We start from the raw sequence: 26,454 nt of genomic DNA, 5'->3' as shown, positions 1-26,454 counted from the left end.
TGAAGTCCCAAGAGTGATGGCAGGAGGTACGTTGCAGAGTGACAGCGAGCCAGAGCCAGCATCTCCACGGAAGGACTGGACGTAACCTAGAGGGACTGTACAGGATGTCAGCAAGAGAGGGTGGGGCAGGTCCAGTGTGTCCCCTGAAAGCATCAGCTGGAAGTACTCCTGGGAGGCGTGTTCAAAGCAGTCCGTCCCACTGGGGAGCACTGCAGACCCACTGGGCAACAGGAGGGGCCGTCCTTCCAGCCGAGCGCCTAGAAGAGAGGGGAGTACATTCAGAAAAGCTGGGAAATATATCATAAGCCCCAGGGGGGCACAGAGAAAGAATTTCAAGGGTCTGTGGCCTGGGTGCGGTGGAGGTGATGATTACGCTGGGGTCAGAAAATGTAACTTCTAGAACAGTGTGGGAATTCGACTGCAGGGCTCCGTGGGCAAATGGCTTGAGCTGCAGTGAAACAATATTTTCTCATGGGACGATGAAGCGGCGTCTGTCATCTGAGGCTGCGTCACGTGCGTGGCAAGTTTCGAGGCTGCTGAAATGAAATTTATTTATGCGTGTAGGTATGCCCGCAGCCTTCAATATCCTTGTTAGTATAGGACTGCTACGTTTTATCACAGTAAGATCTGTTTCCCAAAAATCATCTTAGGGGAGAGCTTAGGAAATTATGTGTATTTACATTCACAGACATATATATCACATATGTATTTATTGTATTACATATAATAAATATATATTTAAGAGTCATTTGATAAAGTGGGTTTTTGGAACACTCAGGAAAAATGATATCAGAAATGCAGTATGTTATGTGGACATTTACCTCTTCTATTATTTGTGGAACTACATTTTTCTCTGCTGATTTATTCATTTCTCACTATTTCCTTGCAATGAATGATACTGCATTTGTATATATTTTCTACGTTCCCATGTGATCAAATATTTCCAGTTTTTGTTCATATCCTAGTTCAAACAAGAAAACATAACCAATGCAGATTACTCTGTCCTTTTATTTAAAACAGAGGGGCGGTGGTGAAAACGACGTTTGCTCTTAGGTGTTTGTATGTGTACATTGTGAATCTTTGCCATCAGGACGAGATGCTGAGCATGTGGCCACACATGGTGGGCAGTCAGTGTTTGTTGATAACAAAACAATAAGTAATCACTTGACAACCAAAGCCAGTTTACTTTCAGTGTTCTCGCACAGTTTGTACATTCAGTTTTTTATTCCTACAGGCTAGGAAAAATTGACTAAGCCAGGTTCTAACAGGTTGTGGGACCCTCGAAGGCTGGGCCTCCTGCCTTTCTCCCCGTGCACTGACAGGCTCATGGAGGGATGCCAGGTAGAGGTTGGTGGAGGGAGGAAGGAGAGACAGTCCGAAGTTTCTTGAGCACCGGTTATGTGCCAGGTACCATAGTAAGCCCTTTGCGTATATTATCAGAATATTCTTCGTAAGCAGTCTATACAGCAAGTAGGTATTATTATCTCTCTTTTAGACATGACATAATTGGGTGAATGAGGTTTAGTAAGTTGCCCAAGGCCACAGAGTCGCCAGTGGTGGCGGAGGGGTAAACGCCTAGATGTGACTGACTCCAAAGTCCATGACCTTTGCAGTAAACCCCTCTGCCTTGGAGGGAGGAGGGAGGAGGGAAGGAAGGAAAGTTAAATAAGGAGACGATATGGGGAAAAGAGAACAAGTAACCATTTTTTGGTTGTTGAAATTCAAAATTAAAACTTTTACCTGAATATGCGGCTAAGTGTTAATATGGCATCGCCTCTTTTAGCAGCTCAGTTTCTTGAACTGCCAACTGCCTTAGCAAGCGTGAAAGCTGGACGGCTCCTGCAGAAGGAACGTGGAAAGCAAAGGCATAGTTAGTTATCAGGACGTAACCCCACATTACCATTGGGTCTGGAAAATATCCAAAAAAAATGAGATGTATGTTCCTGTCTGTGTGCAATGTTATCAGCCCTTTCATAGTTAGGCTAACACCCCATAATCACCAGCCTGCGGGGACATTTAAAAAATATCTGGGTAACCTAATCTTATCTAAAATTAATCCAACCCAAACGCTTATCCTAACCGGCTAATCCACGTAGAGCCATAGCTCTCACTAATCTTGGAACTAGCTAGAATTCTGTCTTCTCTATGGCAACATCTAGGTCATTAGCAAGTCTTTACTTCTTTTGTCTACCCAGCTTGAGGAAGCTGTTAGGTCCCTAGGTTCCAAACTTCACCCAGGAAATAATAGGTTCTCCACTCAGAATTCCTCAACGTGTATTTTCCTTCATTTCAAATTGTGTGACATGTTAGTAAACGAGACAAAGCGCTGCTTGTCCAGATAGCAAGTCTGGGAAAGGAGAGGGGCTTTCCTGGTGAACATTAACAGAGTCTGCATACTTTAGCTTTCAACACTCAAAAAACAGAGTTTGTGGGAGAAAAGCCAGATAATACAACTTTGAATTAAATATTAATCAGAAAGGGACCAACTCAGTAAGGTTGAGTGCATTGGTTTCCTCACGGAAATGGACCAGGTGTGGAGGGAAACATGTCATTCACAGGTATCATTATTATGTATATTTCAACTTTTCTTACGCTTCCTACCTGCCCAGTGTAAGCCTCCCTGTGCACTGCGTGATTTTGTTTATTTCATTTTCTCCTGTGGGCCGGTAGAAAAAAGTAAATTCAGGGAACTTTTGCTTGTAATTGGTCAAGGCTCGTGAGACACTGTGTGATAAGGGGAAAATACTGATTTTTAAATTCAAAAGACCAGACCCTTCTACTGGACAAGTTGCTTTTAAGACTCAGTGTCCTTATTTTTAGTAGAAAAAATTACGTCTGCATAACCAGGTTGACGTGTGCAATCAGTGAGATGCTATCAGAGAAGTCACTTTTTAAGTTGGTACGTATCCCGTAAAAAGATGAGGTATTGAAATAAAAATTCTCTGAGAAAAACTGTTAGACCACATTCAAACTCTGTCCTGCCAAACAGGTCATGAAAGAAGTTGTATTCCTATGGACAGATCTTAAAGCAAATTGAGGGGCCTTGGGAGAGAAAATTGTTATAATAAAAAACCTCTGCTATCCCCACAAAATCAAACATGCTATAAACTATTTTAACATACTTTTCTTCCACCGCACACTGAGTAAATACACTTCTCCTAGGTTCTCAGTGTGACACTTAAAAGACACTCGGGTCGAATGTGGCCGAAGGAATGGAAATTGGGACTGGGGAGTAATTGTCCAGTAAAAGAATAAAAAATGAAACTCATCAGTGTCTCGACAGGCCAACCCTCTTCCTTGTTTTAGTTCTGCTCTGTGGCCATTTCTCCATCTTTAAGGTTAGATTAATTTAAAGGGGGTGATTATCAAATGGATGTTTAGCAACTAGCAAGTAGGAAGTGTAATGGGACAGATTTACATATAAACAGACTATTGTTATAATAAGTATTTCTTTCCAGAAAGTAAATCTGGTGATGTCTAGCAGATACAGGGTCATCTCCCAGGGCAGGTCGCTGGGGATAGATGACCTGCATGTTCCTGTAGCCTCATGTTCTAAGATTCCGTCCCAGAGAACTAGCATGGGGTGGAGGAAGGGCTGAGGAAGCCATCTCCATGACATTGAAGCTGCAGGAGAAATTTTGGGGAAAAAATTCCACCGTGACCTTCTAGAAATGTCAGTCCTTCAAAAATTTTTAAACAGCTTTCTCTGACATTATTTCATTTGGTCACAAAATGGCCCTTGATCTAAGCAACTAGCAAGAAGTAACGATAGAGTTCCAGCCTGAAGAAAAATGTTCTGGAAGTCCTCGTTATGACGTGTATTACGTGTATTACGGTATTATAAGGGGCACTAAGAATGCGTCTCCAACAAGCGCTTGCAGGGCTAAGCCCTGTCTCTCACATCTTGTGTTTCCAACGTGCAGCGCACGCTGGGCTGTGTGAGGTCCCAGTGTTCAGGGAAGTGGACTATTTTGTACTTAGCAGTGACTATAACTGGTGGCCTCCTCCTTTTGTGGCCCTGTGGCCTCAGAAGGAAATACGTTTTATTTAATAATAGTCCAGCACATCCCAAAGTGTGTGTCTGTAAATCCCACCCGAAGCTTGAAAAGCATTGGCTTAACCGCATCTATGCCTACTTCTCTTCCACTCCATGAGCAGGGACTGGTTGTACTTGCAGGACAATCTAAACCGCTCTCTGTCAGCCCCTCCTGGTGACCTCATTGCTTGGCACACGGAAAACACCAGCCCGGTACGTTGGGCTGATGAAGGCCGTGGCCATTTGAAAACTCAGCTCAAATACATCTCTAGTACAGTTGTTTTAAACCATTATTACTGGATAAAACTAAACGTAACAATGTTGGTGATATTTGGGGTTTTCTGTGGAATCCAGTTGCCAGAGTCTTTGGGACAACGTACATCAGCTAAGGAGAAAAACTGTAGGGCTGGGAGGCCCAGTCTTTAAAATAGGTTGTGCGTTTGGGCTTTAAGGTGCCTGCTCTTGCTGGAAGGTTGTAAACAAGCTGACATTCTCTGAGCGCAGCCTTGCCGCTTCAGGGGACCATTTTTAATGCATCCCTTTGAAGTCTCCGTCACATAATGGCTACCCCTCTCCATCATTTTCTCCGACCTCTTGGTAAACAGCCTGGACCCTGGTTTCAGTCCCCAGCGCTTTTCACCTGAAATGGGACTGTGGGTGGCTGATTGCCCTATCTCCAGTCTCTCCTCTTTACTCCCCCAAGGCTGTAGGGGAAGGTTTCTTAAGTGCAACTTTCTTCCTGTTTCCTTGGGATTTAAAAACCCCTGTGGCCTACCTGTCACCTAGAGAATGAAGTTCAAATGTCTCCGTAGGACTCAACTTCCCACTCCAGCCGGACTGTCCTGAGCCTCCCCTCCCCCCTTCAAGGATCCTGGCCCAGGCTTCCCAGCCAGAAGGGCACCTCCCCGACTTTTGTTTGCCAGCCCTCCGTTTCTCACATCGCACAGACGTTCTCCTTTGGCTTCCCAGCTTTCCCAGGAGAATGTCACCTCTACCTCCAGCTTGGTGGACCACTGAAGCAGGCGTGCCTACGCTAACCAGCTGCGCAGAATAGCTACACTCCTGTGCTTGTCAGAGAGGACGTTGAAATTCACTGCCCCTCAATGCACAGTAACTGTCAAAACTAGCTGGAGATTGGACCTTCCCGGCGGTCCAGTGGTTAAGACTCCGTGCTTCCATTGCAGGGGGCACAGGTTCGATCCCTGGTCTGGGAACTAAGATCCTGCATGCCGCACAGCGCGGCCAAAAAATTAAACAACAACAACAACAATAAAAAACTAGGTGGAGAGAAATGGTCCATATCAAGGATTTCCTGAAAGGTGTGAAGTTGTCCCAGTCCTCCTGCATCCCCACCGTCTACCCTCGGGTGACACCAGACCTCTGGAGAACCATATACCTAAAGCTGAATTATTTTGGCCACCTATAGAAATTTTTTTAATTGTACTTTGGCCATATTAGAACAGCTCTGGAACATCGTGACTGTACCCGCCATGCGATGCCAAGAAGGATGATGGTCTCCATACTGTACAATGTTCTCTCTTATGAAGGTCCTGGGGATGTCATCTCTCTGGTGTCTTAGCCAGAAATAGCTATGACCCTTCCAAGCAATTATCTTGTTTTGGTCTTAAGGACACGAGAAACTCAAGTTATCTTTCTACAGTGCTTGCTAGAAAGCCTGAGTGAAATCAGTGGCCCACCTTTAGCAAATATATAGGACATCATAGAATGAAGTGAAGGTCTCTTGACAGCCTTCTGGCTTCATTATATTTTTCCTGTCCCCATTGCCACTTAAATTTTATCATTTCCTTTTGTACTGTGTATGCCTTTTTATTATTTATTTATTTTATAAATTTATTTTTTATTTATTTATTACTTTTGGCTGTGTTGGGTCTCCCTTGCTGCGCGCGGGCTTTTTCTAGTTGCGGTGATGTGGGGCTGCTCTTCGTTGCGGTGCGCGGGCTTCTCATCATGGTGGCTTCTCGTTGCGGAGCACGGGCTCTAGGCTCGCGGGCTTCAGTAGTTGTGGCTCGTGGGCTCTAGAGCGCAGGCTCAGTAGTTGTGGCTCACAGGCTTAGTTGCTCCGCGGCATGTGGGATCTTCCCGGACCAGGGCTCAAACCCGTGTCCCCTGCATTGGCAGGTGGATTCTTAACCACTGCTCCAGCAGGGAAGCCTCTGTGTCTGCCTTTTAGAATGGACTGCATTCCTTTTTGGAATTTAGTATGAATAAATAAGCCAGGCCTGGCCAGTCACTGGTAAGGATGCCCAGTGGTGCTTAAAGGGGGGCAGTCTTGCCCCTTCGGCAACAGGGAAAAGGAGGAGGAAAGGGTTAGGTAGCCAGGAGAGGGTTACCTCGCACAGCCGCAATGGCTGCACTCTGGAAATTGAGGCATATCCTGTGTGCAAAGTATCTGGGATCTACTAGACACACTGTCAGTTCAATTTTCACAGCTTTCATGAGGCACGCTCATCTATTAGGATGAAGAGACTCCAAGATACTCTTAAAATTCATTTTAAATATTTATTTATTTATTTGGCTGAGTCAGGTCTTAGTTGCAAGACACGGGATCTTTGTTGTGGCGCATAGGCTCTTCGTTGTGGCATACAGGCTTCTCTCTAGTTGTGGCGCACGGGCTCTCTAGTTGCGGTGTGCGGGCTGAGTTGCCCCCATGACATGTGGGATCTTACTTCCCTGACCAGGGATCGAACCCACGTCCCCCGCATTGGAAGGCAGATTCTTAACCACTGGACCACCAGGGAAGTCCCTCAAAATTCATTTTAAAAATGGTTAATATGTATAACTGATTCACTTTGTTATAAAGCAGAAACTAACACACCATTGTAAAGCAATTATACCCCAATAAAAATGTTAAAAAAAAAATGGTTATTGAATGCCTTCTATGTCCCACTGACTTAGGCCGTGAGAACACAGCAACGTGAAAGGTGCCAAGAGTTCGGTTCCATGGAAACTCCAGAGACAGCCATCCAGGAAAGGTCACAGTGTAGGGGCAGCAGACCTCTGGTCTTCCCTTTGGAGGGAATGTGCTCTAAACCCAGGGAGGCGCTCTGAGAAGGATATGGGCCTGATTTGCATGTGAACAGCAAAATTAGCGCCTTTGCAGACATGACTGGGTTTCATTATTTTCATATTCTTTTACAATATGAACCCAACTATGAATCTTTTGTTCCTAAGAAAAGACACCAAGACCTACCTGAACTGAATATTTATGAAAAACCTCAGGCAGTTACAGTGTCTCTACCAAGCCTAGCAGTCCTTCACAGCAAACCCCTTCCTCAGTGGTCCTCTTATCAGTGTAGAAATGAGCCCCTGCTTCTCACAAAGGACGGTGCTACCTTATTTCCTTCAGATGGTAGAAATCCCAATTCTGCATCATCTCATGTACTCATAAATACACACACACTCCTTCTAGTTTGATGTAAAACAAACAGACAATGCTGGCATCAGCCCAATACGATAAAATGATTGACCTGGATGGAGAAAAAGGAAGGAGGGGAAAAAAAACCCTCGAGGCATGTCATTTAAACAGTTTTGCTAATCTATTTGAGGTGAAGTTCCCCCTTTATGCTTCTCCTTTGTGAGATCTATTACTTCTTTCACTGCAAGAGCGTTTCTTCCCAAATCATATTATTAACTAGCAGTAAACCAGTGTTGTTTATTGTGCCATTGGGGTGGGATGAGACCTCCCCCACCCCTGGAGTCTAACGCCTGGGGGTCCCAGTAGGTGGCTCAGTTAGGACGCAGTGGTAGTTCGTTACTCACTCTGGGTGCCCCACAGTTCGCGATCTGAATTACTCACTGCTTGTGTTTCACCTGTGTATTTCTGCACATCTTTCCCAGAGGGAATAAGAGTTTTGTATTACAGAATGAGCAAAGAGATCCCTGAAATGTATAAAAAAGAGTGCTTTCAGCTAAGATCCAAAGCAATGAGGTCTTGGAGAAAGACAAATGGAATCCTAAGACCTGGAATCAGTTCTTCACTATTTCACTTTATGTTACAACAACCTGCTTGCTCTCCCCTTCCTGATCTTGACTCCTAGTTCATAGACTGTTATCCTAAGAGTTCTGCGTGTACATTTTTATCTGAAAGTTGCAGTTTCTCATCTCTGATGTATTATGATCATCTCATGTATGGGTTCTATAGAGAGGCTTAGTTTAAGCATTGCTTTTCTTTATCTTCCTCCTGTAATGTAACAAGAGTCTGTTGCATCTGCTATGTATTTTTTCAATAGGGTGTCTGTTGCCTGTAATATAGTGATCTGGATAAGAATTCTTTCATTTGTTCATCCAGCTAGTCCTTCGATCATTCCGCCAACCACCTTGTTATCGCCTACTAAATACCAGGCATGGTGAATAATGAGATGGGATCCCAGGAAAAATGAATGGTGTGGAAGTGGGTGTAGGGACAGGTTTCATGTTTGCATTAAGTTTCAAAAGACACGTAAAAGGATTCAGAGACTTGCTTTTTTGGCCAAGACCGAGTAGCCAGTGTTGGAATATCCTTCCTGCCACAAACAATGATAAAGCTAGAAAAAACATATTAATCAACTGTTTTCAGATATTGGACAATAGACAGTGCAAGGCTCTGATCATTGAAAGAGGGGAAGCATACAAAGTGAGCTCCCACAATTGTCCCTGCTTTCTTCCCAGAGGCCCTTTCGTATCTGTAGCAGCAGGGAGGTAGAGCCCAAAGAGAGCACAGTGGTCTTGTTTAGCGAGGGAGGCAGAAGCAGAATCTGGGGGTCAGAGTACTAGGCAGGAGTGAACTTCACAGATGAGGAGCTACAGAAATCAGTATAGGATCCCCTGTCGTGATTGAATGAATATTAACCTGCTTTTGTATAGCAAGAGCCTGTATCATCAAGACCTGACAGAGAAGAGTAACTGGTGAGGTGAGCTAAATAGAGAGGACAGAGGCCATACCGTGCTGAGAGATGTAGAAACTCCAATTAGCCAGTGGAGAGACCTGGCTGAACATCCCAGGAATTCACCTGAGGTCCAGAAAGACCAAGCTTTAGGAGTAAAGATATTCTCACCCTAGAATAAGGGCTACTGACGTAGCAAATAAATTGACTCCTTAACAGAACATAACTCTCTCTAAAGGAAGAAAAAAAAACAGTCCCGACTGTCAATACTATAACATCAACAATACCCAGCATGCAATAAAAGTGTGTAAATATGCAAATAAGCAGAAAAAAAGTGACCCATAACCAGCAAAACAAAACAAAATAGAAACACACCCAAAGATGTTGGAGTTAACAGAAAAGAAGTTTCAAACAGATATTAATATGTTTAGGAATTCAAAGGAAAATTATCATAATGAATGAATTAATTGAGACTATCAATTGACAGGAAAAAAACTGAAATTCTGGGAATGAATAAAACACAATGTCTGAAATGAAAAACTTAGAGGATAGGCTTAACAGGAAAAAAAAGGATCAATGAACTTGAAGACAAGGCAATAGAAACCATTCAAACTGATGTGCAAATAATGAAAAGATTAAAGAAAATAGAGATTCAGTGATGTGTGAGACAGTATCAAGCATCCTGACATATGTATAAGTGGAATCCCAAAAGGAGAAACAATAAATAGGGGCAGAAAAAATTGAAGAACTATTATTCAAACATTTAAAAAATTTGATGAAGAATATCAATTCATAAATCCCAGGAGCTCAGCACACCCCAAGCAGGATAAACACAAAGAAAACCAAACCTAAGTGCACCATCATCAAATTGCTGAAAATTAAAGAATAATTATAAAAGCATCTGTCATTTTATCAGGACCGTGAGAAAAATTTAAAAACACATAATATACTGGGAAACAACTATGTGAGTTAATCACTAACATCTCATTAAAAAATAATGCAAGCCAGAAAATAACGCAATGGTATTTTTTAAGTGCTGGAAGGAAAATAAAACTGTCAACCCAGAATTCTACATCTAGGAAAATGAAGGCAAAATTTAAGTTTTTACAGATAAAGAAAAGTTGACGTAACCACCAGATAGCCTGCGCTGCAAGAAATATTGAAGGAAACTCTTTCAGCTGAAAGAAAATGATAGCGGATGGAAAATTGATTCTACATGAAAGAATGAAGATTGCTAGAAATGGTAAATATGTAAGCAAAGATTTTTTATCTTTGTAAGCCTTTACGGAATTGATTGTTTAAAGCAAAATAATAACAAACTATTGTGGGGTTTAAATGTTAATATACATTAAAGTAAAATGCTTGAATAACACAAAGGACGTGAAGGATTAAATATACCATTGTAATAGTCCTACGTTACAGGAAGAGTAGTATGAATTTTACCCATGTGATAGGGTAAAAATGCACATTATAGTTCCTAGAGAAACTGCAAAAAATAAAAGAGTTATAGCTAACTGACTTAAAAGCTGATACACAGTAAATCACTAAACGTTATTCAGCATGCTCCCCCCACGCCCAAATATCGGAAAGAATGCAAAGGAAAAAAATGGACGAATTAAAGAAACTGCAAGATGGTTGATTTATACCCAGTCATATAAATAAGCACGTTCATGTAAATGGACTAATCACTGTAATTAAAAGGTGGAGACTTATCAAACTGATAAAAAAGCAAATCCTAACTACGTGCAGTTTACAGGAGACATGTTTTAAATACAAAGACATGGATAGATTCAAAGTAGAATGATAGAAAGTTTTTTTTAAAGATTTATTTATTATTTTTTAATTCAATTTTATTTATTTTTGGCCGCGTCGGCTCTCAGTTGCAGCATGCGGGATCTTTTGTTGGGGCACGCGGGCTCTTCATTGCGGAGTGCAGGCTTCTCTCGAGTTGTGGCATGCAGGTTTTCTCTCTCTAGTTGTGGCGCGCAGGCTCCAGGGCACGTGGGCTATAGTTGAGGTACTCAAGGTCAGTAGTTGTGGCGCGTAGGCTTAGTTGCCCTGCGGCATGGGGGATCTCAGTTCCCCAGCCAGGGATTGAACCCGCATCCCTTGCATTGCAAGGTGAATTCTCTACCATTGGACCACCAGGGAAGTCCCAAAAGGACAGAAAGTTTTATCCCTTACAAACACTAATTATGAGAAAACTAGAATAGCTGTATTAATATCAGATTCAAGACGAGGTATATTACCAAAATACAGATATTTCATCATGACTGAAGAGTCAATTCATCAAGAAGACAAAACAGTCCTAAATATGCATACACCTAATAACAGAGCTGTAAGGAATAAAAACTGATAGGTGAGTTACAAAACAATTTACCTGAATGAAAATTTTAAACACAATATAAAAAAATTGATGGAGTACAACTAAAGCAATTCATGGAGAAAAACTTACTTTTTTTTTGTGCTTCCTTTTTCCTTCTGTCAATAACTAAGGGCTCAATTATCTTGATAAAGATACAAACCACCACCACCACAGCCAATAACAACTACCCCAGTTGATTGGCTGTCCTTCCTATCTTCTCTCTTATTTCTTTTCTTCTCTTCACCATGACTTTGGTTTAAGTGGTTTGTACTTTTGGTTATTAGCACCTGTTACCACTGTCCTGTCATCACTAATTCGTTCCTTATCCTCTTATCCTCCTAGGGCAGCCCGTCTCACTGTTGAACTCATAGCTGTTAAAATGACCTTTGTTATAGTAAACGCTATACCCTGAAGCTTCTTCCCATTGGTCATAATGATGCCCTCCGGGACTACAAAGAAGATCAAGTTCACATTTCCACCACAGCCCTTCAGATAGTTGTTGAAGACGACCATTGTCTCCCCCGAAGTCTTCTTTTATGCAAAGTCAAAGTCCCTGGATCTTCTAGTCATTCTTCAGTAACATAATTGGAGTTATTTTACAACCCTGTAGCTTTCTTGACATGTAACTAACAATCTGTATGATCTTGTTCAAATCAGTATTATTATTATTTTTTAATGGAGAAAGTGTAACTTGCCCAAATCATCGAGTTTTATTTCGTTTTATCAGTAACGCTTTATGTGTAGCATCCTAAGGAATAACACGAGGTCTGTTCTGACTCTTGCTATCCCTTTGTTTTGGTCGCATCAAGATCACATTCAGTTTTCAAGTGTTATCCTAGTTCGGGTTCATATGTTCAAAGAAATTACCAAAGTATTTGTTAAGTATGCTACTATATATTAATGAACTGTGTGCCTGGTTTTTTGAACCAAGATGGAGGACATTCCGTTTATTTCTACTAATTTTCTTTCTTTTTTTTTTTTTTTTTTTTTTTTTGCGGTACGTGGGCCTCTCACTGCTGTGGCCTCTCCCGTTGCGGAGCACAGGCTCCGGACACGCAGGCTCAGCGGCCATGGCTCACGGGCCCAGCCGCTCCGCGGCATGTGGGATCTTCCCGGACCAGGGCACGAACCCGTGTCCCCTGCATCGGCAGGCGGACTCTCAACCACTGCGCCACCAGGGAAGCCCTCTACTAATTTTCGATGTATTAGTTTCAGTCTGCCAAAGCCGTTTGGCGAGACGTCCTTAGATTGTAACTCTGCATTCCAGGAGGTACCAGTAATCTCACGTCATTAGCATACTGTATATGTTTCCCCTCAAATCATTAACAAAAATATTAAAAAAGATATGGTGTCTCATTCAGCAAAGATCATTGACACCCGTTATCCTGTTTTTAGAACTAGCTCCTTTGGAAATGTGTTCGGCTCACCCAGTGCTCACAGACATGGGAGATGAGGTGGTGCACTTTGGCTGTGAAGCTCTTCCAGGACACCCCTCCTGGTAACACTTCAACATGCACCTAGCTGCTCTCAGATCTTTCCACCTGCCACTTCCGTTAGCCTCCTATCTGCTTAGCCATGACCTGCAGGTTTCTGGAAAGGGGAACTCAAGGATATAACCATCCTGCATTTTGGCCATTCTCGTCCACAACCACCATGAGAATGTGTCTCTTCTAAGGAGATGAGAATCAGAAGGGATATGGATGAATAAAAGAATTAATGATTATGGGACTTCCCTGGCGGTCCAGTGGTTAAGACTCTGTGCTTCCAGTGCAGGGGGGTGTGGGTTGGAGCCCTGGTCCAGGAACTAAGATCCCACATGCCGCGTGGCCAAAACAAAAAAAAGCAAAAGAAAAAAGCATTAATGATTGTAAGATGGGTGACTTATTTGGGGATACTTGTTTGAACTACGAACTACACAAATCTCCTGATTTCTAAACTCTCTTCAGCACCTTTCCCTCAATAAGGGCAAGGGGAAAAGCCATTCGAAACGAAGATTATCCTACGACCTCTTTACAACTGCCATCGTGTTTGTCACTCTGCCAGGAACCTACTGCCAGCAGAGGGAGGTGGAAGCCATCACAGAGGGCGACGAGGATGACAGAGGTTGCTGCTGCTGCAAACCAGGTCACCTGCTCCACCTGTTGTCCTGCAACGCCGCCTTTAACCTCCGCTGGCTCACCTGGGAGATCACGCGAGCACAGTACATCCTGGAGGGCTACAGCATCATGGACAACAACGCGGCCACCATGCTGCAGGTTTTTGACCTCCGAAGGATCCTCATCCGATACTACATCAAGGTATTGCTCCGGGTCCCAGACCCTTGTCTGAGTTAATGATGCTGGGCTGGCTCCAGAGGCTCCTGGAAAGCTTTGGAAAGAGCTTAGGAAGCTTCTCCACAGCTTGTGCATCAGAGGCTTAGCTAGGTTTCGGGGCCACCGGTTTTGTGAAAAAGCCTCGAGGGCTTTGGGTTGGCCTGATGTGCATGCCCCAAGTCCTGTCCTAAGCCTGGGCACGAAGAGGTAGTCTGTTTTCTTGCCTGGACCTTCTTCTCCACTTTTAACATCCCATGAGTTGCTTGACAAATGGAAACATCCTGGAAATATGACCAGACCTCAATTTTTACGAGTTATAAGGATCAGTTTAGAGGCTCTGCAAATTTTTACCTTTTAGAACCAGAGTTAATTTTTTAAGCTCATGATAAAAATGCAAAAATAGAGTTAAATGATCCAATCAGGATTAGCTATGACAGCCTTTTCTTACTTACTCGTACAGGGACTAGTACATTTTTCAGTTGCTCGGTACCTACATCTGCTCAACCTGTATTCAGCCTGAGAACATGTGCTGGTTTTGAATAAGTCTCCTAGAGGAGACTTACGTGAGACTTGACCAAGGATGCAGCATGATAATAGGGGCGAAAGTGTTTTCTGAGGGGGACGGGACGGGCGAGGGTGTCTGTGGCTGAGGGTGTCTGTGATGGTTCCTATTCTGAGCGACCACTTTGCATGGTGAAAGCCCTGGGTGGTCCTCAGAGGGGTCCACATTTTAATGCAGTTCCCAAGGAAGAAGCTTATCCACCTGAGACCCCAAACTCTCTGCCAGCTGAGGCGGAGACAGGTGGTCCAGCAGAAACAAGGAAAGAACAAAATGGAAAGGTAACACGGGCGCCTGAAGTTTCAGGAATTTCCATCAACTAAAAAGGAGGACGTTTAGAAATTGGAAATAACTCCCGGGGGGAGCCCCAGCGCCTGCAGCAATAGCTGCGAAATTGTTCAGGAAGTAGCATTCAGACGATGAAAATCAGAAGGTTAAAGAACTCCTAATGACTACACCCCAAGGTCATTGCAACAAGAGATGTTGGTGCGGCAGAGATGTTCTGTGGCAGAATATTTAAAACAGCTCGAGCAGTTCGTGCTCACCACCTTCGTGTGTGCTAGAGGGATGCAAAACTTTACATCCAGACCTCACCCAAAATGATAAATGTTTGCCCAGCTTCACACAAATTGGGGAAGATTTGGGAAGTGAATCAGGAAGTTGTGATCTTTTGCTGCGCGACTCCATGTTTGTTCCCTTGGCCGTTATATCTGAGACCCAAGAAGTTTTTCATAGAGTCAACTCTTGGGAAGTTGGGTCTATCAGCTGGTATTGACTTGGCAGTGGGCCGTGAAATGCCAGTGGCACACGCACGCAGGAAGTGTGTTCCTCTCACACGTAAAAGAAACTCTTCTCCAAGTCCTCAGGGATCAAGGTCCCTTCCAGCTCCCAGCTCCACCATTTTTAGTGTCTCCCCCATCTTAAGGCTTAAATGGATGTAGAGAGGGACACAGAAAGTGAAGGCCAAGGGCATGCACAAGCTATTCCTTAAGAAGTTTCCTGAGGGACTTCCCTGGTGGTCCAGTGGTTAAGAGTCCGCACTCCCAATGCAGGGGGCCCCGGTTCGATCCCTGGTCAGGGAACTAGATCCCGCATGCGTGCCGCAACTAAGAGCCCGCACGCAGCAATGAAAATCCTGCATGCCGCAACTAAGACCCGGTGCGGCCTAAATAAATAATAGATTTTTTCTTTTTTCTTAAAGAAAAGGAGGTTCCTGAAAGGTACCACAGTACACTGTAGCTGTGTCCCATTGGCCAGAAGAGATTGTCATATGCCAGCTTCGAGGGGGATCTAGAAAGGGTATTCTGGGCAGCCATGAACCCAGACAGAAACTGTGTGTCATGGAAAAAGGGGAAAACAGATGTTAAATGGCAACCAGCTCTCTCTGGTGCCTCCCGCCCAAAGGAGAGGGTCCCTTGAGGACCCGCTTTAGTTCTAGGGGGCGACAGGATGGGGTCATTGCAGGGGGGCTAGATCCAGGGGCCGACAGCAGCCGTGCCAGGGCTGGGGGCTTACTCCGAGGTGGCAGCTGGGGACAGCAGTCTAGATGGGCCACGTGTCTCCTTGGTGCCCCACGAACAGGGCAGAACAGAAGGGGCAATTCAAGATGGCGGAGGAGAAGGACCTTGAGCTCAGCTCCTCTCGTGAAAACACCGAAAACACAAGCAAGTGCTGAACAGCTATCGATAAAAACGACTGAAGAACAGGACAAGGCTGTGCGTGCCGCCAGAGCCCTCTGCTGCTACCTCTGTTGGGCTTTCCTGCGCACGCATGGCTGCATCCCAGCCCCCTCTTCCTGCGCTGCTCTTTCAACCTGAGCTCCCAGGGCAGCTCCCCCTCACATTCTCCCTGGGGTCCGGGCTGCCTTGTGCCTCCCCGTCCTCTGAAACCTTTTCTCTTTCCCTTCTGGCAACTCGCTGCTCCCTCTGTGGGTCCCCAGACCTGAGTGTGATGACTTACCTGTGGAGGTGCCCGTAGTTTTTAGATGAACGAAGGTTCCAGGTAACGCAGAATCTGAGCCATCCAGTCTGGACGGACGAGATCCCGGTGTAGGCAAGAGTCTGCAGGATCTGCTCCAGGCGTTAGTGGTGAGGATGGAGTTCAAGACTGAGCCACGTCCCTGTGAAGCTGGAGCTCCCCGTAGACGGCTTTTCCATGGGCCAGACGTGTGGACAGACAGGCCTCACACGATGGGGCCAGCAGGTCGCCGAGTGGGTGAGAGGGGAGAACGAAGAGCTGAGGTGCCCCCTCTGGGGCCACCTGCTTGGCTTTTCCGGAAGCCTGGGGGTGCTCCATGCCAGGACCTGCCTTTTGATGTCTCTCACCCTCTCTTCACAGTCCTCCTCTCCTAATGTTACAGGGAAGAGCTAAATCGGACTCCATGTTGGATCTGTTTCTGTTACTTTAACCTTTGCTTTCCGCTGCTTTGGTTCAGTAAAAGGATCCTGTCTATACATAATGGCCCGCCTCAGGGAACCCTGCCCCTCTGCCTGAAGGTTAAACCAAAGTGCCTTTGTTCAGGGCAACCTCCGGCCCCTGTCCACCTGTGCGTGGCTGCAAGAAAGAAGAAGTTAACACACCCCCTGCCCGAGGCTGGCCATTCCAGGGGATATTAGCAAAACTTACGGCCTTTTTGCTTTACTTCCTCACCCCCCCTCCCTGTGCTATAAAAGAAACTGGCATCCAGACCCCGATAAGATGGTTCTTTCGAGACTTTAGTCTGCCGTCTTCTCAGTCTGTCAGCTTTCCGAATGAAGTCGTCTTCCCTGCCTCAGCACCTCGTCTCCCGATTTATTGGCCTGTCGTGCGGCGGGCAGAGTGAGCTTGGACTCGGTAATGCTAACTCCTGGCAACATGCCTCCTGATTCCCTATACGTTTTCTAAAATGACAGTTTGCAATCTGATAAACAAACCCAGGATAATGTGTGAGTGGTGGAGGGCTGAGGGAGGCCCCCAGAATCCGCCGGGAGACAGTGGGCTTGTGGGAAGACTGTCCATTGACCTTGTTTTCTACGAGCGGGCAGTGGTGCCGACGTGAGAGCTTGGCGGTGGGGGCGGGCGGGCAGGAGAGGCGCACAGGACGATGGTTTGTGATCCATCCGGTGATTCCCAGGAGCCAGGGGACAGACCTGCGGCATCAGGATCCCCCAGCCAGCCAGATCATTACAGATTGCCACGTCCTACCCAGAAATTCCCATTCTCTGCACCTGGGGAGTGCCCCGAACACCTATAGTTTGAACTAAGTTCCCTAGGTGATTTGATATGCAACTAGGCTTGGGGACCACTATAGACATTTGTGCTCAATGGAAACAGAATCAGTGCTCAGGAGAGGCTGAGATTTGGGGGCAGATAGATCTCATGGTACCTCCTGGTAATTCACATCAGCACCAGTAAGGCCTGTTCACACGAGACTTTCTGTAAACACCACGCTCAGTGCCTTCCTACCCTTCGGGGACCGGCAGCTCAGAAAGTCTGCTCTCTCCCTGGTACAGTTAGTTCAAGGAAATTTCAGGAGTGCTGAGTGCCTATGACGACTGAAAAAACAGCACTTTAAGGTAAAACCAAATGAATATATGTCAGTCCACTGTATAGCGCAGGGAGCTATATCTCGGTGCTCTGTGAAGACCTAGATAGGTGGGATCGGGGTGGTGGGAGGGAAGGGATATATGTGTACATACAGCTGATTCACTTCGTTGTACAGCAGAAACTAATGCAACATTGTAAAGCAATTATACTCCAATAAAAAAAATTTTTTTTCTTCTTTGGCCTAGGCTACTCAGTGAACGAAATTGCCTTTGTAGCCCTGAACTGCTTCAAGTTTCAGGGGTTTGGTTTCATTCTTTTTATTATTTTTATTGGACAGAAGGAAAAGCTTGGAATAATTCCTTTGCACAAAAGGATTTTTTTTTTTTATCCTGTAATAAACTGGGTCAGTTCTCACCACCCTCTATGAATATATTTGAAATCATTTCCTTTCTGACGACTGGAGGTTTTCCCTGGTGCCTCGTCCATCTCTCCTCCATTCATTAGTGATTAAAACCCTCTAGCCGTCAAGAAATCAGCTTTCTGTGAGGGCCTGCTTTCCCAGCCACCATTGTTTCTGCACAGCTCTTAGAAAGGAGATACGCTTATCACCTGCCCTGCAGGATACGGTGGAAAGTACCCAGGGATGTGGGCCTGCCTGCCAGGTCCCCCTCTTAGAATGCGCTGTCTGGGAGAATATGCTGATCTACGATGAAAATGAGAGGCCAGGAGGATCCCTGCTAGAGGAGCCAGATATGGTGAATTAATTCAGAAGAGGCCCTGCTTTCAACACGGATCAGGTTCCATGCAGTCAATTCGTGTCACCATCCTGACTTAGCAGTTTGACTTAGTGTGAGATCCGTTTCATCCTGACAGATTCTGAAGGATTTCACACCGTTCATTGACAGAATTTCTGCCTAAATAAAGGGGAAATGGGGTACGGTTCGCAGCCAGTTGGAGTGGTTCTGTTTCCTCCCAGTGAGAGGAGTTGGTACTGACTCCGAGGGAGAGCCAAGCGTTCCACTCAGAAGCCAGTGCTGCAAGAGTTTGCCAGAACTAGAGGAGGGAGTTTGAGCCTCTGGGATTCAAAGTCCTTGTTAACTATTCTGATTTCATCGGCGGAGGGGTGATTTTCATTCCTCCCTAGAAACGAGTGAAAAGGTTAGCGCTCAGCTTTCCATTTTTGTTTGTTATTTCTGTCTGGTACACGTGATTAGGACATATCGAGGAAAAACTCCACCAGATGTTTGCTCGAGCCAGGTGTTTAGACAGACCAGATTTCTGCCTTGCTTTTGTAATTGTCAGCTGAGAAGCCGTGCCTTTGATCACGGTCACGTTTCCTCTTTGGCTCGTGACTTTGGACCGAGCACTTAGACCGTCTACCTCATAGAAGCTTTAAGTTACCCCGCCAGCTGGTAGAAAATAGAACACCCTCCAGAGTCTTGATTTACGTATTTGAATATTAGATGTGCACTCTGGTGACCATGGGAGATTCAGCTGTCTCCTCTTTTCCGAATCCCCTGCTCGAAACCTCTCCTGAGCTCTGCTACTGCTGCCCGCCCTGGGCCTCAAGCTTGCGGGGTAGGTAAGTCATAGATGCCAGAGATAGGAAGATGGTTATGATTTTTGCACACGTCCCATGTGCCAGGCCAGGGGCTACCTGCTTCATATGCATGATCTCATTTTAAACCTCAAAACAGTGATGAAGAGTGGCCGTGATTAGTGCCTCTGTCTTTTGCCCCTCTGCTTTCAGCTTCCCCTGGCCTCTTCCTCCTTTCCTCTTTCCTTCCCTCCTTCTCTCCCTCCCTCCCTCCCCTGAAGGGGTTTCCTAAGGCCAGCAGTGCTGCTTGGCCGCAAAGCTGCAGAGGTTGGGGAAACATATGAGCTACTGAATTTTGCCGTCTGCGGACTTCATGCTTCCGCTCCCCCGCTTGGGGGTCAGGTGGATGATGGAGCCTAGCAGAGATTATGCCCCAAAGAAGGAAGACCACACACCACGAGCCACAGATGAGCCTTCTCCAACATGCAGGCTGCGCTCGGTCCTAACAGCAGAGAGAGGCTGAGTCAGGCATTTGCCGTGGTTTTGCCCAAATCCAGAGACCGCTTGTGTCTGTCCGGTCAGCATTCAGACTCCTGCAGTAACCTGAAATCAGGCACCTCGGCAACCTCTGACCTTGGTGCTCTGGATTTCCCGTCCCAGCTAAAGGGAGGAAGAGAAGGGGAGCTGGGGGGTGCTGCCTAGCAAAGGGCCCCTCTGCCCACTCACCTCCGTCGCCTAAGCCCTGCTCACGTTCATCCCGTGTGCATTACTTTCTGTCTTCTCGCCTGGCCAGAATGCCTTTTATAATCGGAGAAGGCATCAGGGAAGGGTTGGATTCTCTGGGAGCACGAGCCACTGCCTTCTTTGCATCAAACGCCGCCCCTGCCCCTCCCGTCACTCTCCGTTTGCATACAGGATGCAAGCTGTGTTCCCAGACCCATCTCAGCCCCGGCGGCACCAGCCACTTCCCTTTTCCTGTGATAACAGAAGTGGAGTGGGGTTGCAAGGGACTTGTCCGTAGGTGCTACCGTCTGTTCCTGATGTGTCCACTTGGATTTTTCTTTTTCTCTGTCACATGTTTACTTCTCCAGGCTGGATGCTAGCCTTCTTGAAGGATGAACTCATTCAAAAACTGTAAGATGGCTTTCAATAAATCTGTAGCTCAGAATCACAGAGCCCGAGGGTGGCGTTTTCCCCAGTTGGATTCATAAGTGGAATGTCTGATGAAGGAGGACACATGGGTTATTTTTGAAGACATCACAGATGTCCACTGTCTGGGTACCCAGGATTATGTATACATGTGTGTGTGTGTGTGTGAACAATTTTACGTCATAAGTACTTTCCATAAGTACCTTGTTGCCTTAGCTCATGACACACTCTGTCTGAGGCCCTGGAGGAGGACGTGCCCTGATCTCTCCAAGCAGCATCAGCCCAGCCTGGCCTCCAGGAAGCCTAAAGAAACCACGATGCTTTTGTGTGCGTCTCTCAGAAGGGATGGCGCTGGCTGTCATTCTTTCACACCAAGGAGATTCTGTTCTAGTACATTCTGCTAGCATTCTCCTCTTCTCACGTCCCTCTTCCCTCCACTGACTCTCAAGAGAGAACATTTTAAAACATCTCCAGTGGGTTCTGTGCATTAAATCTAGCAGGGGGCTTCCCTGGTGGCGCAGTGGTTGAGAGTCCGCCTGCCGATGCAGGGGACACGGGTTCGTGCCCTGGTCCGGGAGGATCCCACGTGCCGCGGAGCGGCTGGGCCCGTGAGCCGTGGCCGCTGAGCCTTCGCGTCCGGAGCCCGTGCTCCGCAACGGGAGAGGCCACAACAGTGAGAGGCCCGCGTACCGCAAAAAAAAAAAAAAAAAAAAAGTCTAGCAGGAAAAACAAATGATACCGCCTGTGGGGATCTCATGTCTCATACCTCCCTGATGTTGATTTACTCTATGAAATATCGTTGGAAAAGTCTTTCTGGCTTTGGGATGGCTATAAGGGCTCAAAATTTTGCTTTCTCTTGGCAGAGTATAATATACTATATGGTGACGTCCCCCAAACTGTTTTCCTGGATCAAAAACGAATCCCTTCTCAAGTCCCTGCAGCCCTTTGCCAAGTGGCATTACATTGAGCGTGACCTTGCAATGTTCAACATGAACATCGATGACGACTATGTCCCGTGTCTCCAGGGGATCACTCGAGCCAGCTACTGCAACGTGTATCTGGAGTGGATTCAGTACTGTGCACGGAAGAGGCAAGAGGTAGGCAGGGGAGGTGGGGCTGAGGAGTTGAGTGTGAGTTTAAAAAGGAAGGAGCCATGTAAAGGCCATCTCTTTCTTTTCTTTTTTTAAAATTTAATTTAATTTATTTTTTACACAGCAGGTTCTTATTAGTTATCCATTGTATACATATTAGTGCATACATGTTAATCCCAGTCTCCCAGTTCATCCCACCACCTCCCCGTGCCGCTTTCCCCCCTTGGTGTCCATACGTTTGTTCTCTACATCTGTGTCTCAATTTCTGCCATGCGAACGGGTTCATCTGTACCATTTTTCTAGATTCCACATATATGCGTTAATATACGATATTTGTTTTTCTCTTTCTGACTTACTTCACTGTGTATGACAGTCTCTAGATTCATCCACGTCTCTGCAAATGACCCAATTTCGTTCCTTTTTATGGCTGAGTAATATTCCATTGTATATATGTGCCACATCTTCTTTATCCATTCGTCTGTCGATAGGCACTTAGGTTGCTTCCATGTCCTGGCTATTGTAGGTAGTGCTGCAATGAACATTGGGGTGCATGTGTCTTTTTGAATTATGGTTTTCTCTGGGTATATGCCCAGTAGTGGGATTGCTGGGTCATATGGTAGTTCTATTTTTAGTTCTTTAAGGAACCTCCATACTCTTTTCCATAGTGGCTGTATCAATTTACATTCCCACCAACAGTGCAAGAAGGTTCCCTTTTCTCCACACCCTCTCCAGCATTTGTTGTTTGTAGATTTTCTGATGATGCCCATTCTAACTGGTGTGAGGTGATACCTCACTGTAGTTTAAATTTGCATTTCTCTAATAATCTCTTTCTTATACTATAGACTATAATGAAATAGAGGCAAGGAAGGATACTAGTATTCGCTTTTTTAATATATATACATTTATTTATTTTATTTATTTTTGGCTGCATTGGGTCTTCGTTGCTGCGTGTGGGCTTTCTCTAGTTTTGGCGAGCGGGGGCTACTCTTTGTTGCAGTGCGCAGACTTCTCATTGCGGTGGCCTCTCTTGTGGAGCATGGGCTCTAGGTGCGCAGGCTTCAGTAGTTGTGGCACGCAGGCTCACTAGTTGTGGCACACGGGCTCTAGAGCGCAGACTCAGTAGTTGTGGTGCACGGGCTTAGTTGTTCCACGACATGTGGGATCTTCCTGGACCAGGGCTTGAACCCGTGTCGCCTGCATTGGCAGGTGGATTCTTAACCACTGCGCCACCAGGGAAGTCCCAGGACACTAGTATTTGGATAAGTGTTTGTTTAACAATTAAGCAAAATGAAATGGAAGAATTCATATACCACGTCTCCAGTGAAGGGGCCTTGAAGGTACGTTTTCCTCTTTACTGTGTTCAGCGTCAGTGCAGTGTTAAGCCTCCTTCATGGTTTTAAAACTCTGGACAATTCTTTGTTTAGAGTTACTTTTTGAGATTTCCGTACAGAGTATATCGGTGCTGAAATGCAGAGGATTTGCTGAATGTGTTGAATCGTGGACCAGCACACTCTGTTTAGCAATCAGACAGTCCAAGCTACTCCCGTAGGTTTGTGTGTGTGTGTGTGCGCGTGCGCATCGTTGCTCACGTGCTGAGGACACTTCTGGGGATGAAAGCAGCCTCTTAGGGATGAAACCAAGGACAATGACATCTTAGAAAAGGAAGACAAGGAAGCAGACAAGGAGGAGAAAGGGGAGGTAGGCAAGTGGAGGGGGTCGGTCATCTCTGCTTCTCTGGATTTGGAAAGCTTCTCGCAAGCTTTTTTTGAAGGAAATGGTAGATCCAGTTGAAATGGCCTTCTCAGCAGCTGATGAGGTGTGTCGTGTGACCTGTAGAGGGTAAACCAAATTATGACACTAGCCCAGGTCCTTGACCTTTGCATGAGTGATGGAAAACAGGTGGGAGAAAGAGTAGGTGGCAGAGTCTCCTTCCTCCAGATGCAGCCAGAAGAATGTGTGCTGAGATCCTAACCCACGCTGAGCCTCTCCTGGTGGCTGAAATGGTCAAAGAATCTACTGATTTTCCTGGCTATCCCCACAATGGCGGCACTCCTCTTTGCTCAGCTGGCTCATAAAAATGAAATTATTTCTCTTTTCTTGCAAAAGAGACTTTAAGTTTAAATTCCTTCTGCATCTCCCCATGCCCCTCTTTTTAAGCTATGGATGACGCCCTTCATTTAATTGTTGGAGTTATGGTCAGCTCCGTGGGCTTCTTGTTGTGGAGGCAACAGAAAACCCTCATTTGCACTTGATTCCCATACTTCTCTCCCTGCTGGTGTGCCTGTGCCCTGCATTGGACACGGTTAAGGTGGGCATTGGACAGGGTTAAGACGGGCGTTGAATAGGGTTAAGGTGGGCATTGAATAGGGTTAAGGTGGGCATTGGACAGGGTTAAGATGGGCGTTGAATAGGGTTAAGGTGGGCATTGAATAGGGTTAAGATGGGCGTTGCACAGGGTTAAAGTGGGCGTTGCACAGGGTTAAGGTGGGCATTGAATAGGGTTAAGATGGGCTTGGACAGGGTTAAGGTGGGCATTGAATAGGGTTAAGATGGGCTTGGACAGGGTTAAGGTGGGCATTGCACAGGGTTAAGGTGGGCATTGAATAGGGTTAAGATGGGCTTGGACAGGGTTAAGGTGAGCGTTGCACAGGGTTAAGGTGGGCGTTGCACAGGGTTAAGGTGGGCCTTGCACAGGGTTAAGGTGGGCTTGGACAGGGTTAAGGTGGACGTTGAATAGGGTTAAGATGGGCTTGGACAGGGTTAAGGTGGGCATTGGACAGGGTTAAGGTGGGCATTGAATAGGGTTAAGATGGGCTTGGACAGGGTTAAGGTGGGCGTTGCACAGGGTTAAGGTGGGCTTGGACAGGGTTAAGGTGGGCTTGCACAGGGTTAAGGTGGGCGTTGCACAGGGTTAAGGTGGGCTTGGACAGGGTTAAGGTGGGCTTGGACAGGGTTAAGGTGGGCGTTGCACAGGGTTAAGGTGGGCATTGAATAGGGTTAAGATGGGCTTGGACAGGGTTAAGGTGGGCATTGAATAGGATTAAGATGGGCTTGGACAGGGTTAAGGTGGGCATTGCACAGGGTTAAGGTGGGCGTTGCACAGGGTTAAGGTGGGCCTTGCACAGGGTTAAGGTGGGCTTGGACTGGGTTAAGGTGGACGTTGAATAGGGTTAAGATGGGCTTGGACAGGGTTAAGGTGGGCATTGGACAGGGTTAAGGTGGGCATTGAATAGGGTTAAGATGGGCTTGGACAGGGTTAAGGTGGGCGTTGAATAGGGTTAAGATGGGCTTGGACAGGGTTAAGGTGGGCATTGGACAGGGTTAAGGTGGGCATTGAATAGGGTTAAGATGGGCTTGGACAGGGTTAAGGTGGGCGTTGCACAGGGTTAAGGTGGGCTTGGACAGGGTTAAGGTGGGCTTGCACAGGGTTAAGGTGGGCGTTGCACAGCGTTAAGGTGGGCTTGGACAGGATTAAGGTGGGCTTGGACAGGGTTAAGGTGGGCGTTGCACAGGGTTAAGGTGGGCTTGCACAGGGTTAAGGTGGGCGTTGCACAGGGTCAGGTGGCGGTTCATTTGACTGCAAGCTCTCACCATCTTCCTGACCTCGAGGTACCATATCCACAATTCCAGGGAAGCAGTCCAGCCAGCCTCATGTTAGTCCCTTTACTTTCCTAAGGTAGTTTCCCCATTTAAATTTTTCTTTTTCTTTTTCTTTTTTTTTTTTTTTTTTTGCGGTACGCGGGCCTCTCACTGTTGTGGCCTCTCCCGCTGCGGAGCACAGGCTCCGGACGCGCAGGCTCAGCGGCCATGGCTCACGGGCCCAGCCGCTCCGCGGCATGTGGGATCTTCCTGGACCGGGGCACGAACCCGCGTCCCCCGCATCGGCAGGCGGACTCTCAACCACTGCGCCACCAGGGAAGCCCCCCATTTAAATTTTTTTTCCACGTCCAACCTCAAGAGAAACTCAGGAAGCAGAGTTTCCCATCTGTCAGGTCACTTTAATGGGGCCCGGGTGACCACCGTGGGTGACACAGGGAAAGCCTCTGCATTTATAGTTGTCTGTTGGTCCAGAACCCACGTGAAAGCTGAATTAACATCCTTGTTCTTCCAGCCCTCGAAGCACCTGGACAGTGACGAGGACTCTCCTCTGGTGACTTTGTCGTTCGCACTCTGCATCCTGGGCAGGAGAGCTCTGGGGACTGCGGCTCACAACATGGCCCTCAGGTACCTGGGGAAACAGTTGTCACAGATACCAGTTGGCATTTTATATGCTGGGCAGATTTTTGTCCATCGTTTTCTTTATTTTAAAGTAGACTGCTCCTACTTCTTCCGGAGTGTTTTCTCCCTAATAAATCACGTTGGGCCTCTGAGAAGACTTTTTAACCACGGTGATCTGGAGAATTAGATGTGGAAACAGCCGTAACACAGAACAGTCAAAACCCCAGAATTCTGGGTCTAGGGCGTTGTTCTATGTTACAAGGTTCCTTGCAAATTTTCTGGGAAGATTAAATGAAATCATGCATGCAAAGCGCCTAGCCTGGTATTTAGCGGAATTAATGCTCAAAAGAACGTTAGTTCCCTTCCCCCGTTTTTCTTCACAAAAGAAAATTGTCACTTCTGTGCTTTAACGCCAGCCCCTGCCCCGCACTGACTCTGTGGGGCTTTGATGACTGGATACTGCTTCTCCTGTTTTTTTTCAAACTCTCTTTCTGCAAGTTTCTCTTCTTAAAGAACAAAACAATTTTGTGTTTAGCCTTAAACTCTCTCCTGGCCCCTTTCACCCTCCTTCACCCTCGGTCCCTGAGGTCTTGCCTTCACACACAAGCCCCTGAACTGGCATCGCAGATGGAGCCGTGCTCTTTGCCCCGACCTCCTCCTTCTCCAGGGAACCGCCCTTGTGAATTTCACAGTCACCTGCTCATAGCCCCGGCTGGTGGCCGTGTCACACGCTGCCCCTTTGGTAGTTAGCGCTGTGGACCAGATGTTCTAGATTCTGC

General features: G+C 46.3%; 1 protein-coding gene across 1 annotated transcript in view; it reads left to right on the top strand.

Moving 5' to 3' along the window:
* The window catches only part of PCNX2 (pecanex 2), a 275,141-nt gene that overhangs the window by 226,475 nt on the left and 22,212 nt on the right, over positions 1 to 26,454 (top strand). The window contains exons 26-28 of the mRNA XM_060125912.1: positions 13,328 to 13,581; positions 21,230 to 21,463; positions 25,569 to 25,681. Of these exons, the coding sequence (XP_059981895.1) occupies positions 13,328 to 13,581; positions 21,230 to 21,463; positions 25,569 to 25,681 (601 nt within the window). The remainder of the gene's footprint in view (positions 1 to 13,327; positions 13,582 to 21,229; positions 21,464 to 25,568; positions 25,682 to 26,454) is intronic.

The sequence above is a fragment of the Lagenorhynchus albirostris genome, chromosome 16 (assembly GCF_949774975.1).
Source record: "Lagenorhynchus albirostris chromosome 16, mLagAlb1.1, whole genome shotgun sequence".
Lineage (NCBI taxonomy): Eukaryota > Metazoa > Chordata > Mammalia > Artiodactyla > Delphinidae > Lagenorhynchus > Lagenorhynchus albirostris.
This window is presented reverse-complemented; position numbering and strand designations above follow the sequence as displayed.